This window comes from Protopterus annectens, chromosome 2.part2, assembly GCF_019279795.1.
Source record: "Protopterus annectens isolate FY-2018-M chromosome 2.part2, PAN1.0, whole genome shotgun sequence".
In the NCBI taxonomy this organism is placed as follows: Eukaryota; Metazoa; Chordata; order Ceratodontiformes; family Protopteridae; genus Protopterus; species Protopterus annectens.
The window spans coordinates 421,586,763-421,601,279 of NC_056730.1; the positions used below are offsets into that span (position 1 = coordinate 421,586,763).

Consider the following 14,517-nt stretch of genomic DNA (forward strand, 5'->3'; position numbering starts at 1 on the left):
CATATGTTGGTTTATATATTCTTGGTATATCACAGAATAACTCTGAACTTCTTAATACAAGAATTCTGAACAAAGACAAAAATAACGGGAGGACAAAGGCCCATAGGGACAGACTGTAATTATTGTTCTTATAAACTTAGAAAGTTGCTAGAGTAACAGGCTTTGAATTATCATGCATTTTCTGAATGAAACAAAGTCTGAAATTCATATGTATGTCATTAGTTGCAGACTTCAGTCTTTACTGCCAGAAAACCACATATTTTACGAGGTTAGACCAAAATATGTGGCAACAATCTGGACATTCTGTGAAAATATGGACAGTTGAGAGGTATGCAGCATAGCCAATAAAGAGTCAAACAAACAAAGCAAAACAGAAAACGTTTTAATGCATACTAAAGTAAGCCTGGAGAAACACATTGGTTTGAAGAATATGCCTTACTACATTAAAAAATCAGACACAGTCAGTCCATGAGCTAAAGCAGTATTGTTAATGACAAATATATAGGACAATGAAGCAGTCAGTTGCAGGAAATCTATTATGATTTGTAAAAAAATATATATGTATTTGTATGGTCCATTGTTCATTGTCTTGGAATTTAGTCAGCTGAACTTGTTTTTGTAAAAATCGTTCTAAAATGTCTGAACATTTTTATCAGGTCAGTTTCCTTTTATCTTCTACGATAGTTTCCGTTGTCAGGTTTTGAACTACTTCTACATATACATCCTAGTTTTCAAGGAGGGCAGCATGTCTCTCTCCAAGAAAAACTTACTGCATCTTTCAGTACTGTGTTTTTCATCAAATATTTTATCCTCTGCTGTTCTCTCTTCATAGTCATTTGACGCATTTTTTTCTTCTTCTTCTTCTTCACTGAAACAGTCACTTTTCTGCTGCTCCGCTTCTACTTCCTCAACGCTGATTCCTTTTCCATCATTTTTTTCAGACATCACCTCAAGATCTTGAAAGTACATTGGAGTTCTGACTGCTCTGCAAGATAAGTCTTCTGGTAAATAGAATTTGTTGCCATGGTAATGTTCTTCCAAATAATGGTGATCATCTTTGCAATTGTGGTCTTCCCCATCTTGCTGACAAGTGCTGGGGATGACCCTTTCACCACTGTAGTGAGCTGATCGGCACTTCTCTCTGTTTTTCTGGGAAAGATCAAATGGTTCTTCTTGGTTCATGTGACTTATGGTATCTGTGTGAGTCATTCTTATTCTTCCCCTTCGTCCAGATCCTGCAAATGTGGAACAAACATTATTCCAGCAAGTTAACGCAATTAAACAGTTAGAGCAAAACAATAATTAGCTTTTGAATTTTTTTGTGTGTTTTTGTCCATAACAATATTATAGTTATAGTTATAAATCACTTTGAGTATTCTGAGACAATTACAACATTCACAGTTATCCTTTAAATATCTGATAGCTGTGCTTCTCACTACAGCAATCTGTTTTTATTATTATTGCTTTTATATCCTGGCCTACCTTGCTGATTTACCACTCTTTATTAGATTATTTATTTTTTTGCAGTCTTTCATCTTACCTTGTTCATTAATTTAGATGAGTCTCTAATGTTGTTACCTCCCCAGCACTGTATTCCCGCTATACAATGTGATGAAGAGCTAATCTAAATATAGTAATAAGATGATGTCTCTATAAGATTTGCATCTTTAATATTTATACCTATATTCTATGTAATGCTGTTTTTGCACTGGGTGTCGCTATACATGTTGTGAGAACTAGTCTTTAATTATTGGTTTATTGTTTACCAATAATTTGTATTATTTTCCAAAAATAATATGCATATATCTAAATACAGACTACTTATAAAGTGCAAAATCAATTAACATGTCTAATAAGGAATTCTGTTTATTTCAGAACTTAAAATGAGGTGTATTTTGTCTTACCTCTTAACTTGTATTTTTCTTACATTTTAAAATTTGTATCTGTTCCTGACAAATTTCAGGAGATAACTAAAAGATAAAAACAGGTCTCCACAACCCTGTAAAAAGGTTTATCTGTACAAATGAGTAAATACTTCACTGAGTACAAATTCTCCTTAGACAAGGAAGCTGCTCTGGAACAGACTCTCCTTCCACATAAAACAAAATTCACCTCTCTCCATTTCAAGTGCAATTTACATCTATGGATGGGAAACAGAAAATGTATGCCAGGACTTCTCCCTGTACTACTAATGGGCTGATGCAGCTCATAAATGCTTTATCCCATGTGTGTGCCCTCTCAAATTATCTGTGGCATGGTCCCAGTTATTCTCATTATGGGTAATATATAATTATCGACCGAGGGATGGCCAAACTGTAACCAAATGTGATAGGTTATATTGAACACAAAAAGGGAAATTGGCTAGGCTTAAAATGACCCACAAGGGCAGCTAGCGTGGTACTTGTCTATGAACCTAATTAATATACACGTATATATACATAGACACACATATGTTGCCACTATACTTACAAAGTTCTCTGTGGTATCATACAAGCTCTGGCAAAATATTTTTTCTTGTCACCATAGCAATCACTTCACTGTATCCTTTGGGGTTCCTATCAGATAATCGAACTTCTGCAAGTTCGAACCTCATATGGTCGAGACCATAAATTCGAATTTGCAGAAGTTCGAGCGTTTCAACGGAAACAGTTTATTTTGTTTTCTTTTGGGTTTTTTTGTTTGTTTTTTATGCATAGTCGAAGTTTTTTAACTTTGAACAGGATGGTTTTAACATTCCGTGTTCTAAGTTATTAAAGTTTGACTATGTGATATAGACCCTATCCTTTGACAGCAAGCTACAGTATTATCCTCATGAAATGTACTTGTTCTCTTTTGTTTTGGATTTCTGAAACCTACCCAACCAAACTCAAACTATATTCTTCACTGCCCCTGTGCTTCTCATCAAGTTTAGTGTCCCCTAGTGCTTGGACTTTGTCACATTTTTCACCTTCATACAAATGAATTGCATTATTTTCCCTCTGTCATGCTTGCACGGTCTGCTCTATGCTGGTGATGTAGTCCTGTATAAATTAGTCTAATATCTCTTCTAATCTGTTATCACAGATTTCTCTTCTCTAAAACAGACTACTCTGTAAGTATATTACCTTTAGTACAAGTAAAATTAGCTCAGAAATCAGACTTCATTCTCTAACATAGTCCAGTACTACTATTCCCATGACAGACAGCAACTGCTGATCTCTTTTGTATAGTTTGGCATCACACTAGACATATTTCTTAGCTATAACCTACTCTTCAACAGTAATCCAAGAATTTAAATTTCTTAATGCCTAGCACAGCTACATTTCATTACCAGACTTTCTAGTCTGCTGTACCACAAAGCCTTCTCATGACGAACCTTAATTACTGAACTTCTGCTCACGTTCTCTTCCTTTTCCTGGGATACAAACTGTTACATATTGCATATGCCACTTTGTCATTGGGGTCCCTAAATGTAAATACTGATGCATATACTACCTTGCTCTAAACTGGTTATTTTATCCATTAACCAGATCATTTCACTATTTCCTTTTATACTATTTTTCTCTGCTTGGATACACATCTGACTGTGTTTATATGTGCCTCATTTTCTACTGGCTTTGGCATATGTTAAACCTTCTGGATGCAGATGGAAATATCTAATTTAATGACCACTATGTGTCTTGTCTTTTTCATTTAATTTATCCCCAAAGTCAGAAGCATCACTGAGAGATTTCTGTCTTCCTGTAAGCACTTTAGCACATGACCAAGTCCATCCTCTCCCAATCATTCATCAGTGACTTCTGTCAGCTAATGTTCAATATCCTTTTCATGCATTCTTTGACTCCTTACTTTATTTATTATATAATTCCAGTTGTCTATGTTATCTTACCCCTCCTTGTGACCTCCATGCACCATATGTTCTGCTACACTCCAATTAAAAACTACATATATCAAAGCTTTTCAGAATGAAGTTTCATATCTAACATCTATAGCCATTTCTAGCTCACTAAAAGCTCTAGATAATATCAAAGCAAATAACAATTATTACTTTCTCTGAGTGATATAATCCTAGTTTGCCACATTGGAGTGCTGCTTACAGACAATACATTTGTATGCAGTCTCAGCATTGTATGGTACTGCTTTAAGTGTTTTCTAATATAACTTTCTTCTCTGTTCTTGTTGCCCCTTCCTGACTTCATTTCTGGGATTATAAACCTTGATGTAGTAGATCACTATTATCCACTGGATGCTTGACTGGAACTCTTTTAATCCCATCCTCACTGGTATGGATCGAATAGACAGTTCATAAACAAAGTGCACATTTCCAAAAATATTTTCTGTGCACTATGTTTTGTGTGTCACCAGTCATTGCTGTGATTCATAGATGTGGCTCATATAACAGTGGCTGTCTATGAATGTGAACTGATGTGTACAGTAGAATAGATATGGCTCATATAACTGTTGCTGTCTGTGAATGTGAACTGATGTGTACAGTACAATGCCCAATATACAGTGAGATCATTTTACACAGTACAGCAAGCAGCAGCTACTTACTAAAGTATGTTGTGTGTCACATACCTTACTAAATGGCTGTTCTGTGTTCTGCCATGGCCCACCATCACTCCTCACTGTGACACATAAAGCTTTTTCATTCATTAGATATGGCAGTGGAGCTAGAGTCTCTTGTGAGAGAAGCTAGGGTCATTGCCACATTATGGGTAGAGCTTGGGTCATTACCATATTATGGGTGGGGTTAGGGTCACTTCCACATTATGGTTTCTCTCTTCTTTATTGTCTCCAAATGCTTTAGGTTTCAAAAACCATGAGAAAATGGACCACTTTTTAACAATCAGAGTTGATGAAATTAGTATCGTTTCAGTCTTTGATGTTTGTCAGTAGTGCTCTTCTCAATACCCACAGTGAACTCAGAAATGGCTCCTTCTACAGTTGTTGCAGAATTACATGTATTGGTAACAAATATAAGTATGCTTGAACATTATTTTTTTATTATCCCTGTGATACCTGCTGCTATTGGAACTATGAGATCTTTATCCTATAGTGCTCTAGTTTCTGCTTACAAATCTTGGTATTTTTGTGACTTTGTGTCTCTCAGTTAGCAGAAACCTATAATTTCTTTGTAACTATTTCAGTGATTAATGATACTTTTTCCCTTTTTTTCTTTAAGTGATTATCTGTTTTTTTCTTCTTCTACTTTCTTAACTGTTGGTGTTATATAATCCCATGTGATCATAACTTCTTAATTTCAGTATTTCTTTGTGGTTCTTGTTTCTAATGCATCTCAGCTACCTGTATGTTGTAGTGATTACACAATCCCTAGTGCAACAGTATTGCCATATTTTTATGCCTTCCACTATACAGACTATCAGCCATGAGCATATTGCACCTAATAAGCTGTACAACTGTTTCTAGTTCTGTGCTACTGAATATGACCTGTCTGTATCTCCCACTTTTTCTACAGACTTTGTAAAACAATGTGTATGTAGTGCTCTGTCTTGAGCTGCCATTATTAACCTTTCATCTTTTGGTTTAAATTCGCCTTTCCTTAACCATTCATGTATAAGCTCTTGGTCAACATGTGATTATTCTAGAAGTTCTTTATACTTGCAGCTATAAATGTTAGCTTTCCCGATTACTTTCCTTTCCTTCTGTTCCTGTTCTTTGCATTATTATTTTGTTATTTTGGCACTTTCAGTTGCTATCTGATTCTCATTTGCTTCTGGTATGATTTCAATACCCACTCCTTTCTGAAATTTTTTTGCTAATCTAAGCAAAGATGTCATCTTAGACTTTTTTACATCATGGTTTAAAAATTTCTCTATATTTGCATTTGATGATGCCAACAAATATGTATGCAGTCCCATGACTGCAGACCTATACATATAGTCAGTTTCAATTTCAAGAACCCTCATACCTCTTTAAGACTGAGGACTGTATGGGTATATAAGCTTGCTAAGCACTGTTTTTTCAATAGAGTATCCAGTTCTTTTTGGACCACTCAATTACACGAAAGAACAAGCATCTTTGGTCTTCTCTAGTATTCCTCACCATGCTTTGGTCTTAGTTGTTTGTGTATTAATGCTGACCCTTCATCTTTTCCCAAATATTTATATACACCCACTCCTATTCAAGTTCTTTTATATCACTTTTTGTCCTGGGCTGATATTTATTTATTTGCTTGTTTATTTTCTACTTGTTAACCAGGTAAGTAGACTGGTCTGAGGACCATTTTCAGCTGTAACCCAAGAAGGGATGGAATTGGCTTTATGGTTAAGGTTTTCCCCTAACAGATACAAGGTACAATGTATGCTTCTAAACTCTGGTTATTTGCTAGGCTTGTAATAGTCTGTAGACTGATAGCCTAGTATTTACATATGAACCATATGAGCAGTAGTCAGAGAAAAAACAACCTATATTTGTACAATCATATAGTACATCCACATAGGTATGTAATTTAATCCTATATATAAATATATATACAATGTAGGTATTATGAATACGCTATAGGTATTATGCATACAGTTATATATAAAAATGGGTTTGCACATAGAAGCTGGAAGGAGAGAGACGATATAATAAACAAAAAGATTATTTGCCTGCTGTGAGGGTCAGATAGACATGATATTAAATGTAGGCAACAAAGGGAGTATGTAGTAGAATTGTTAGCCATTATCTATAAAGCATCTACATGCTGAGTCACTATGGAGTTGTTCAGCAAGTAGGTTTTTTTTTAAATCTGAGAGTGTTTCTTGCCTCTCAAGTCAGAAGCAAGATTGTTCCACGACAGGACCCAGCCTGGAAAAGGGCCTTTCACTAACTGTTGTTTTAAAGGGAGGTCTATGAATAGAAATATGAGCAGGTTGTGAATTTCTAGTAGAGTAATTAGGTTCTCTAAGCAGTTGGAGTCTTTTAAGTGGTGAGCAGTATCCTACTTTTAAGATTTTAGATATTAATGTGATGAGAAAGTAGCTGGCGCTTTCAGTTACTTGGAGCCAGTTTGTCTTCTGTAGAAGAATGCAGTAATGAGTTTAGGTGCCTCCCAAAGGGGCAAATCTGCAAATTTTGCTTACAGTGGACTGAATTTGTTTGTTATTGTAGGAAGAATGAAAGATCTGTAGAGGAAGGCCATATTCCAGTTTGGAGCGGAAAAGGACATTTTTGGATATGGCCAGTCTAGCAGCAGGTGTAAGGAAGCGTGAAATTCCATAACAAAGCTTAGGTTGATATTGTATGGGCAGAGCAGGTAAGGGTGTGATCAAAGGTGAGACCTAAGTGTTTATATGCTGTAACTGTGGGTATGAAATTATTTGGGAATCTGTTATTGAAAATGTGGGTATTTGAGAGACTTTGTAAGAGATGAAGAAGAGTATTATACTGTTTTTTGTGGTTTATAGATAGTTTATTGGTGGAGGCCCATTGGCAGAGTTTGACCAAATGTTGTTTCAATTGGGTTTACAAAGTATGTGGAAATTTATTAGCTTGGAGATTGAGAATGTTGTCTGCATAGAGTATCATATTCAGTGAAGGAAGGTTTTCTGGTAAGTCATCAGTAAATAAAAAAAAGAGAAGTGGGCCTAGTATTGAATCTTGTGGCACTCTTGTACTGAGTATGCCACTTTTAGACACATGATTATTTGAACAAAGCCTAAAAGTTCTATTTTTTACATAACTTAGGAACCATTTAACTTTATTTTGTCCTAAGTTAAGTTTGGTAGGTTTGGTGATTAGAAGGTTGTGGTTAACCATTTCAAAAGTTCTAGTCGTATATACAAATACACCAATTGTAATGAGACCTCTGTTCATGTTATAGTATATAGAGCAAGCAGCAGTCAGAAGAGCATTTGTGGTGCTGAATGCATTTCATGCCATGTTCTTTGTGTGATAGGAAACCATACCTATTTATATGCTTGCTAACTTGTTTGTAGAGAAGTTCTTTGAGTATATTAGGTAATAGACATAAAGCTGAGCTAAAGAACCAGTCCCAATGGCATTTGGAGGAAGGTACTTTTGGAAGGGAAATAATGATACAATGTTTTAATGCAGGAGGAAGTAAGCCAGTAGTGAGGGATAATTCACATATGAACGTAAGAGGTTTGTCAATATAGTTTGCAGCTTTGCTTAGAAATATGGAATGAGTCTTGGAATGTTTAGAGAATGATTCTTTAAGGCTAGAAAGAAATTTCTTGGTTTCTTTATTAGTGATTTTCATAAAATAGAAAGTAGCTGCAAATTCAGCAAGGAGATACAGAGGAACGTGCACAGAGTTGTTTATTTGGGTTTGACAGTTATTATTAGTTGGCCTCCAAATTTTTGTGATCTCCTGTATGGAAGAAAAAAGAAAATATTTAAAGTCTTCTGTATGGTTATTGCCTTTGCTTCCACTGTTAAATGAATTAGGCTGAGCTTTGCTATAGATATGATCGGTTTAAGTGCCGTCCAGAACTGCTGAAAGTTGGTTTTCATGCAGGTAGTTGAATATAGAAGTGATAGAGGTTATTCTAGTTTGTTTTCTGAGGTTGGTATAGATCTTTATTGTGATTTTGATGCCAGCTGTCCTGCTATATATGCTGCTTTTGCACATTTATCTGGACCAAATGTCTTTCTTGTAACATCTGGAAAAGCTTTAGCCATTATAGTTGTGATAAGCTATACAGTTTTAAATCATCCACAAAAAGTAGATCATATGTCAGTAGACAAGACAGTTTTTTGGAAGTTAAGCTGTAACCTCGGTCTAGTCTAGTCTATTAAATAATAATAATACTTTTTTTGTAGAGTTTTGAATCAAATAAGGAAAATGTAATATATAATTCCAATAATCACAGGGAATTATATTCTTAATATCTAACAAGAATTTCCATAATATTAATAATTAAGAATTAGAATGTAACATATTAAATATAAAATTATATATTTTTCTTATGTTACACTTCTTGCAATTTCTGAATTTATAAAATTTCTCAAATGTTCAATTTCTTTCCAGTTTCACCAAAAATATTGGTATTTCATTTAAAGACAATTATTATGAACACACTCAAACTAATAACTTAATTCCTTATTTCTCCAATTCATCGTTTTCATTTCATTTAATTTATGTTAATACATTGAAAATGCTGTTAAATGGAAATATAGAGAAAAGCCAGGATTTCTACATTTTTTATGTATGAAATGTTAAATATTTTAGTATACTCTTTATGTATCATGAACCTGTTAGAATATATATTATAGTGAAGATAATTAGCTGAAACTATAATTTTATTATTAATTCATTTATTACTTTTATCATCACATAAAAATACATGTATATCTTTCCACCCTGAGTTATAAGTACTATCGATCCAAAAAAGAATTACCTTAAATATAAATATAAAATGTTTGTTTCAATATTTTCATTTAACAGCATTTTCAATTTCCATTTAACAGTGTTTTCAATTTATTAACACTCAGCTATTCAGGGAGGATTGGTATCTTTCCAATGGCAGGTTATGGACTTTTTTGCAGCTAATAAAAGGATTTGAAGGGGTTTCAGAAATGATAATTCTTCCATAAAGCCCATCACTACCATCTGTCTTTTCTGGTCTTCAGTGAAGTGATATATCTTGTTGACTTGCAACCAGAAAGCTTTCCAAAATGGATGTAGTTTATGACATTCCCAGATAATATGTAACCAGGATGCCTGTATTGCTTCCATTTGACATTTCCAGCATTGTGGACACTCTGGTAAGCTCCAGTGATATAACAGATCTGGAGTATCAAAGATACTTCTGTGCAAATAATTTCCATCTAGGGGAGTGAGTAAGTGTCCACATGATCTTGCAAGATTTTATTAGGGTGTGTTCATCTAGCACCACCCCCAGACATTTCTAATATTCTATTTTAAAATCTTCAGCTTGTCAATAAATTGAGAGCAGGGCTGCATATAAATCTGAAATTCTCATACTAATGGAGATTTTTGAATATCATTTGAATAGAAGCAATGTAATGAGGGGAGGGGGGTTCTTTAGGTCCAAAGAATGCCAAGAGCTAAAATCTGAACCCAGTATGGAGGTTAATTGATTAAAGAAAAAGAGGTGATGGTTTGATAGGGAATGATCCTTTGATAAGGTAGTCAAAGGTTTCCAGCCTATGAGGGTGAGAAACTAGAAAGAGTACAAAAGATCCTTTTGTCACCATATTGATAGTGGAAAAGAAGAGTGGATATTATTAAAAAGAGGATGTGCCTCAAAAGGAAGAAGAAGAAGAAAGTTTACTAAATTATTCTGTGGAATGGCAGCCAATACTTTTGCAAAACCCCATATATTGTGTCCAAGTATTGTGAAACACCTGTTGAAGAGCTTTTATCACATATGCCCTTAGCTATTGCATATAGTGTGGAGTATTGGGTTCTTTCCATAACAGGACACTATAAATAAAGATTGACTGGAGAGAGAGAGAAGACTAGCCTCCTGGAACATTTGTAGTAATGTTACTAGGATTCCAGGAGAAAACATTTCCCTACAATAACATAATATGATGTGCTATTAATAATGAGGGAGTCAATTCCACCCTTTTCATAAAAACTAATAATAAGACAGTGCATTCATTGCACCCCTAGGAATAAAAGGTGATGAAAGGAATTTTAAATCCATTCATTCCATATGTTCATAGTTACTATCTGAAAATGTAATTGGTGACTTTGAGTAATATAAAATAATTTGGGGTATAATATCATGTTAATTACATGTAATTTAATGTCAAAAGAGACAGACCATTGGTTCCATTCACTGAGATCATGATCAATTAATGACTGAAGTTTTTCTCAGTTTAAATCACACATGGGTGAAGAGGCAGGAGCCAATAGAATACCAGAATATGTGAAATGTGTGTGATTAACTGCAAATTTGGGGTTATTTAATTGCACTGATGCTAGTGAAGTATTAAATAAAAATAAAATAGCTTTTGTCAGGTTGACGTTATAACCCAAAATGGGGTGCCAGTCCACTAATAGATGCCACACTAAAGATAGAGCTTGTTGAGGTTGTTTAATAAAACTAACATATCATCAGCAAACAATAAGACCCTACTACAGAGACAAGGGGTCATAACTTTGCTTTCAAGGGTGGGTAATTCTTCCATAAGATGAATTGCTAATGTTTATATGGCTAATAGAAAAAGAAACAGGGCTAATTGTCATCCCTGTTTTACTCCTATATTTATAGTGAATGGCCTGGATAAATAAGATCCCACCACAGCCACTGAAGAGCCTTCATAAAGAGTGTGAACTAAGTCTATGAAGTAAGAAGGGAATGCAAAGGTCTCCAATACTTTATATAGATATTGCCAACTAAAGGTGTCTAAAGCTTATAGGTGTCCATGGAAGTAACTCCCATTGTAAGAGTCTTCATCTTCTCCTGCTCCATCTGCTGAGCTACCCTCAAGATATTCTGCTATGAAAACCTTCCTCTGACAAAACTAACCTGATCTAGGTAAATTATGTAAGAAAGCAAAGGGGCCACTCTCAACGACTATATCCATGTAAATATCTTGCAATCTACATTTATAAAAGAAACTGGCAAAAAGTGCTCCGGCTTGGATGAGCCTTTTTCTGGTTTCAAGACAGGGAGTGCCAAGGAGTATTTCCAAGATGGAGGGATTTGGAGTTTACTTTATTTTTAATATTATTGTACATTTTATACAAAATAGAATTTAATGTATGGGTAATAGTGTACAGATTTTAGACAGCATACCATCAAGGCCTGAGGCTTTTTCTCTTTCAAATGTTTAATTGTTCTTTAAGATCACTGTTTTTTTATATCCTTGTTAATTGTCAATATTATTATGAATAACATTTTCAGTCCCTTAAATATTAAACTCTATATAATTATTTTGTAAAATTCATCAACATACCATTTATTTTTATAGAATAGCCTCTATTTTGTTATTAGCATTTATAATCCTCTGAAACTGTTTTTATTTAGGAGTAATTCTTGACTTTCTTGCCAGTTGATGTAAAGCTTGCAATGTATTGGAATTCTTTATTAATTTAAGTTTCTCTAATACAATTGTTTTATGATCTAATATTTGTTAATAATTGTGATTTAATTTAAATAAAATCTAGTATTATTTTCCCCTTTGGAACTTTAGATTTGGCTATAGTTAAGTTCTCTTGAATTGTTCAAATGAACTTATCCTAGTCTTTCATTTTGTTCCCACAATAGGCAAACAATTTTACAATGAAGAAAACATTTCAAAATTAATCCAGTAACATTATATTTGGACAATTACATTTATTATCATATAAGAGAAATATATTTATCTCATCTACTATTCACCCATTAAAACATTCTAATGTAAAAAATGATGGGAAGTGCCAATAAATTGATCATGTTAAATTCATCTTTTAACTGCTGAGCATTTAACAAAGGTTTATCTTCAGCATATTGGCTGTTTTGGACTATTTTTACTGTTTCCTTCCTTAGACTGGGCGTCTCAAGGTCAAGAACTGTGTGTGCGTGTGTGCGTGTGTGTGTGTGTGTGTGTGTGTGTGTGTGTGTGTGTGTGTGTGTGTGTGTGTGTGTGTGTGTGTGTGTGTGTGTGTGTGTGTGGTCTTGAATATCCTTTCAGCTTTGAGGTTGTTAATCGGTTGACAGGAAAACAATTCTGCCAAAGCAGTAGTGCACAAACTCAGGTAATTAACTGCTGCCAAAACAGCATTTGTTTGAATAAATCAGCATCTCTTTAGTAGACACAGCTTATAAAAAGTACTTCTGTCAATGATCCATGCTGACATCTGAGCTGTGAGATAGCATTGTAGTGCAGGAGACATATTTAATATTTGCTATTTTTTCTCCACTTCCGCTTCCTTTAAGGAATATATTTATTGCACATGATGGTGACTTTGTGTGACTGAAATGAATTTTTTTATCTATGTTTGGATATTTCTCCCTACTTTGAGTATTGCATTTTGAGAGTTTATATTGTTAGAGAATTGAAGTATAGGGCAAAGCTCTCACATGAAGAGTTGCAGGGAATTTGTCATTTTGCAATTAAAGTTTTTTTGTCCTTGTTTCATGTTTCTCAGTTTGCGAGTGGATTTTATTTAATTATTTAATTTTTAGTCACTTTGTTATTAGCTTTATTTTTATAGTACTATATTTGTGGACTTTTGTGTTTTATTACATAGTAATTAAGTTTTACAAGTTTTGTTTGTTTATGTGATGGGGAGCCATATATATATAACATATAAATGCTATCTCTGTGTATGTGTATATGTATGGGTCTAGGACTATTCACTGAAAGCACATTTCACTGAAAGTCAAATGACTATGCACAAATCATTAAAAGGTCAACTCACTGAAACTCAATTCACTGAAACACATTTCACTGAAAGTTATATATGGCCTTTTCCCCACTATTGTGTGACCCTATAGTAACAGACATTCATAATGGTAAAAAGACTAAAACAGAATAAATAGGTCAAGTGGGAGACAAGACCAATAATCTTGTATAACAATGCTTCTAGAAGACAGTTCTTACAGTAGTAGCAGGTAGTGACATTGTATACAATAAGAGTGCAATTACGATACTTAGTCTTATGTACAGGTAGCATAGCAAACTGAAGACTTAAAATCTTATAGATATTAACATTGAGAAGGAAAAAAAAACTAAGGTAGTCATATGATTTAAATTCAATGCTCATTACATATGCAATTAAAATTTAAAAATCAGTTAGTTCCATAGTTTGGGCTACCCATGCCCAGTACATGTACAAGTCCAAGAATTGGCGAGGACAAGTCCAGGAATTGGTGAGGTGGGCTTTAATGTGATCCTTGAAGTTTTTTTTAAGCTAGTTATAATTCTAATTTCAAGTGGTAAGGCATGCCACAGTTTAGCAATGTAGTAGGAGTATAGAGAGTCACTTGAGCTATTTTTACTCCTGGTTACTTCAATTAGAGCTTTATTAGTGGATCTTAGTGGACGGGCACTTATATGGGGATTGAGGAGGCCTTGTAGAGTTGGGGTTTTATCGGGTTTATAGTACATTTGGTGGAGAGTTGCATGAGAATGAGTTGGGGTAGTTCTAACCATGATAGTTCTCTTAGGCCTTACAATGATGGGTTCTAGGAGGATAGTTAGTGGCAAATTTAGCTATCTTATTATAGCAGGCATCTAGCTTGCTTAGGTCTGATTTGGAGAGGTTGATAAGGATGGGTGAGGCGTATAGTAAAGTTGACAGAAGATGAGTGCTGGCTGTGTTTATTCTGGAGTTTGTGGTTAGGTAGTTTTTGCATCTGTATAAGGTACCTATTTTCTTGTGTACTTTTTTTACAGTCTGGGCAATGTGTAAGTCGAACTTCAGAGTTTAATCAATAACAACACCGAGAAGTTGAGTGAATGGTACTGGTTCATTCAAAGTCTTATAACTGGATGTGATGCTGAAGTATGGAGTGGAAGAGCATGAGTTTAGTTTTATTTGGGTTCAAGAATAATTGGGCATCTGCCAACCATGATTCAATAGCATTGAGGGATGCTTGGATTAAGTTC

The 14,517-nt window shown here is 34.5% G+C and overlaps 1 protein-coding gene across 3 annotated transcripts in view; it reads right to left on the bottom strand.

Annotated features, from left to right (window-relative positions):
- Positions 1-359: 359 nt before the first annotated feature.
- Positions 360-14,517, bottom strand: part of ZNF366 (zinc finger protein 366) — a 199,841-nt gene continuing 185,683 nt past the window's right edge. For all 3 annotated transcript variants that reach the window (XM_044063937.1, XM_044063935.1, XM_044063936.1), the window contains one exon: positions 360-1,235. In XM_044063937.1, the coding sequence (XP_043919872.1) occupies positions 712-1,235 (524 nt within the window). In that variant the 3' untranslated portion in view covers positions 360-711. The remainder of the gene's footprint in view (positions 1,236-14,517) is intronic.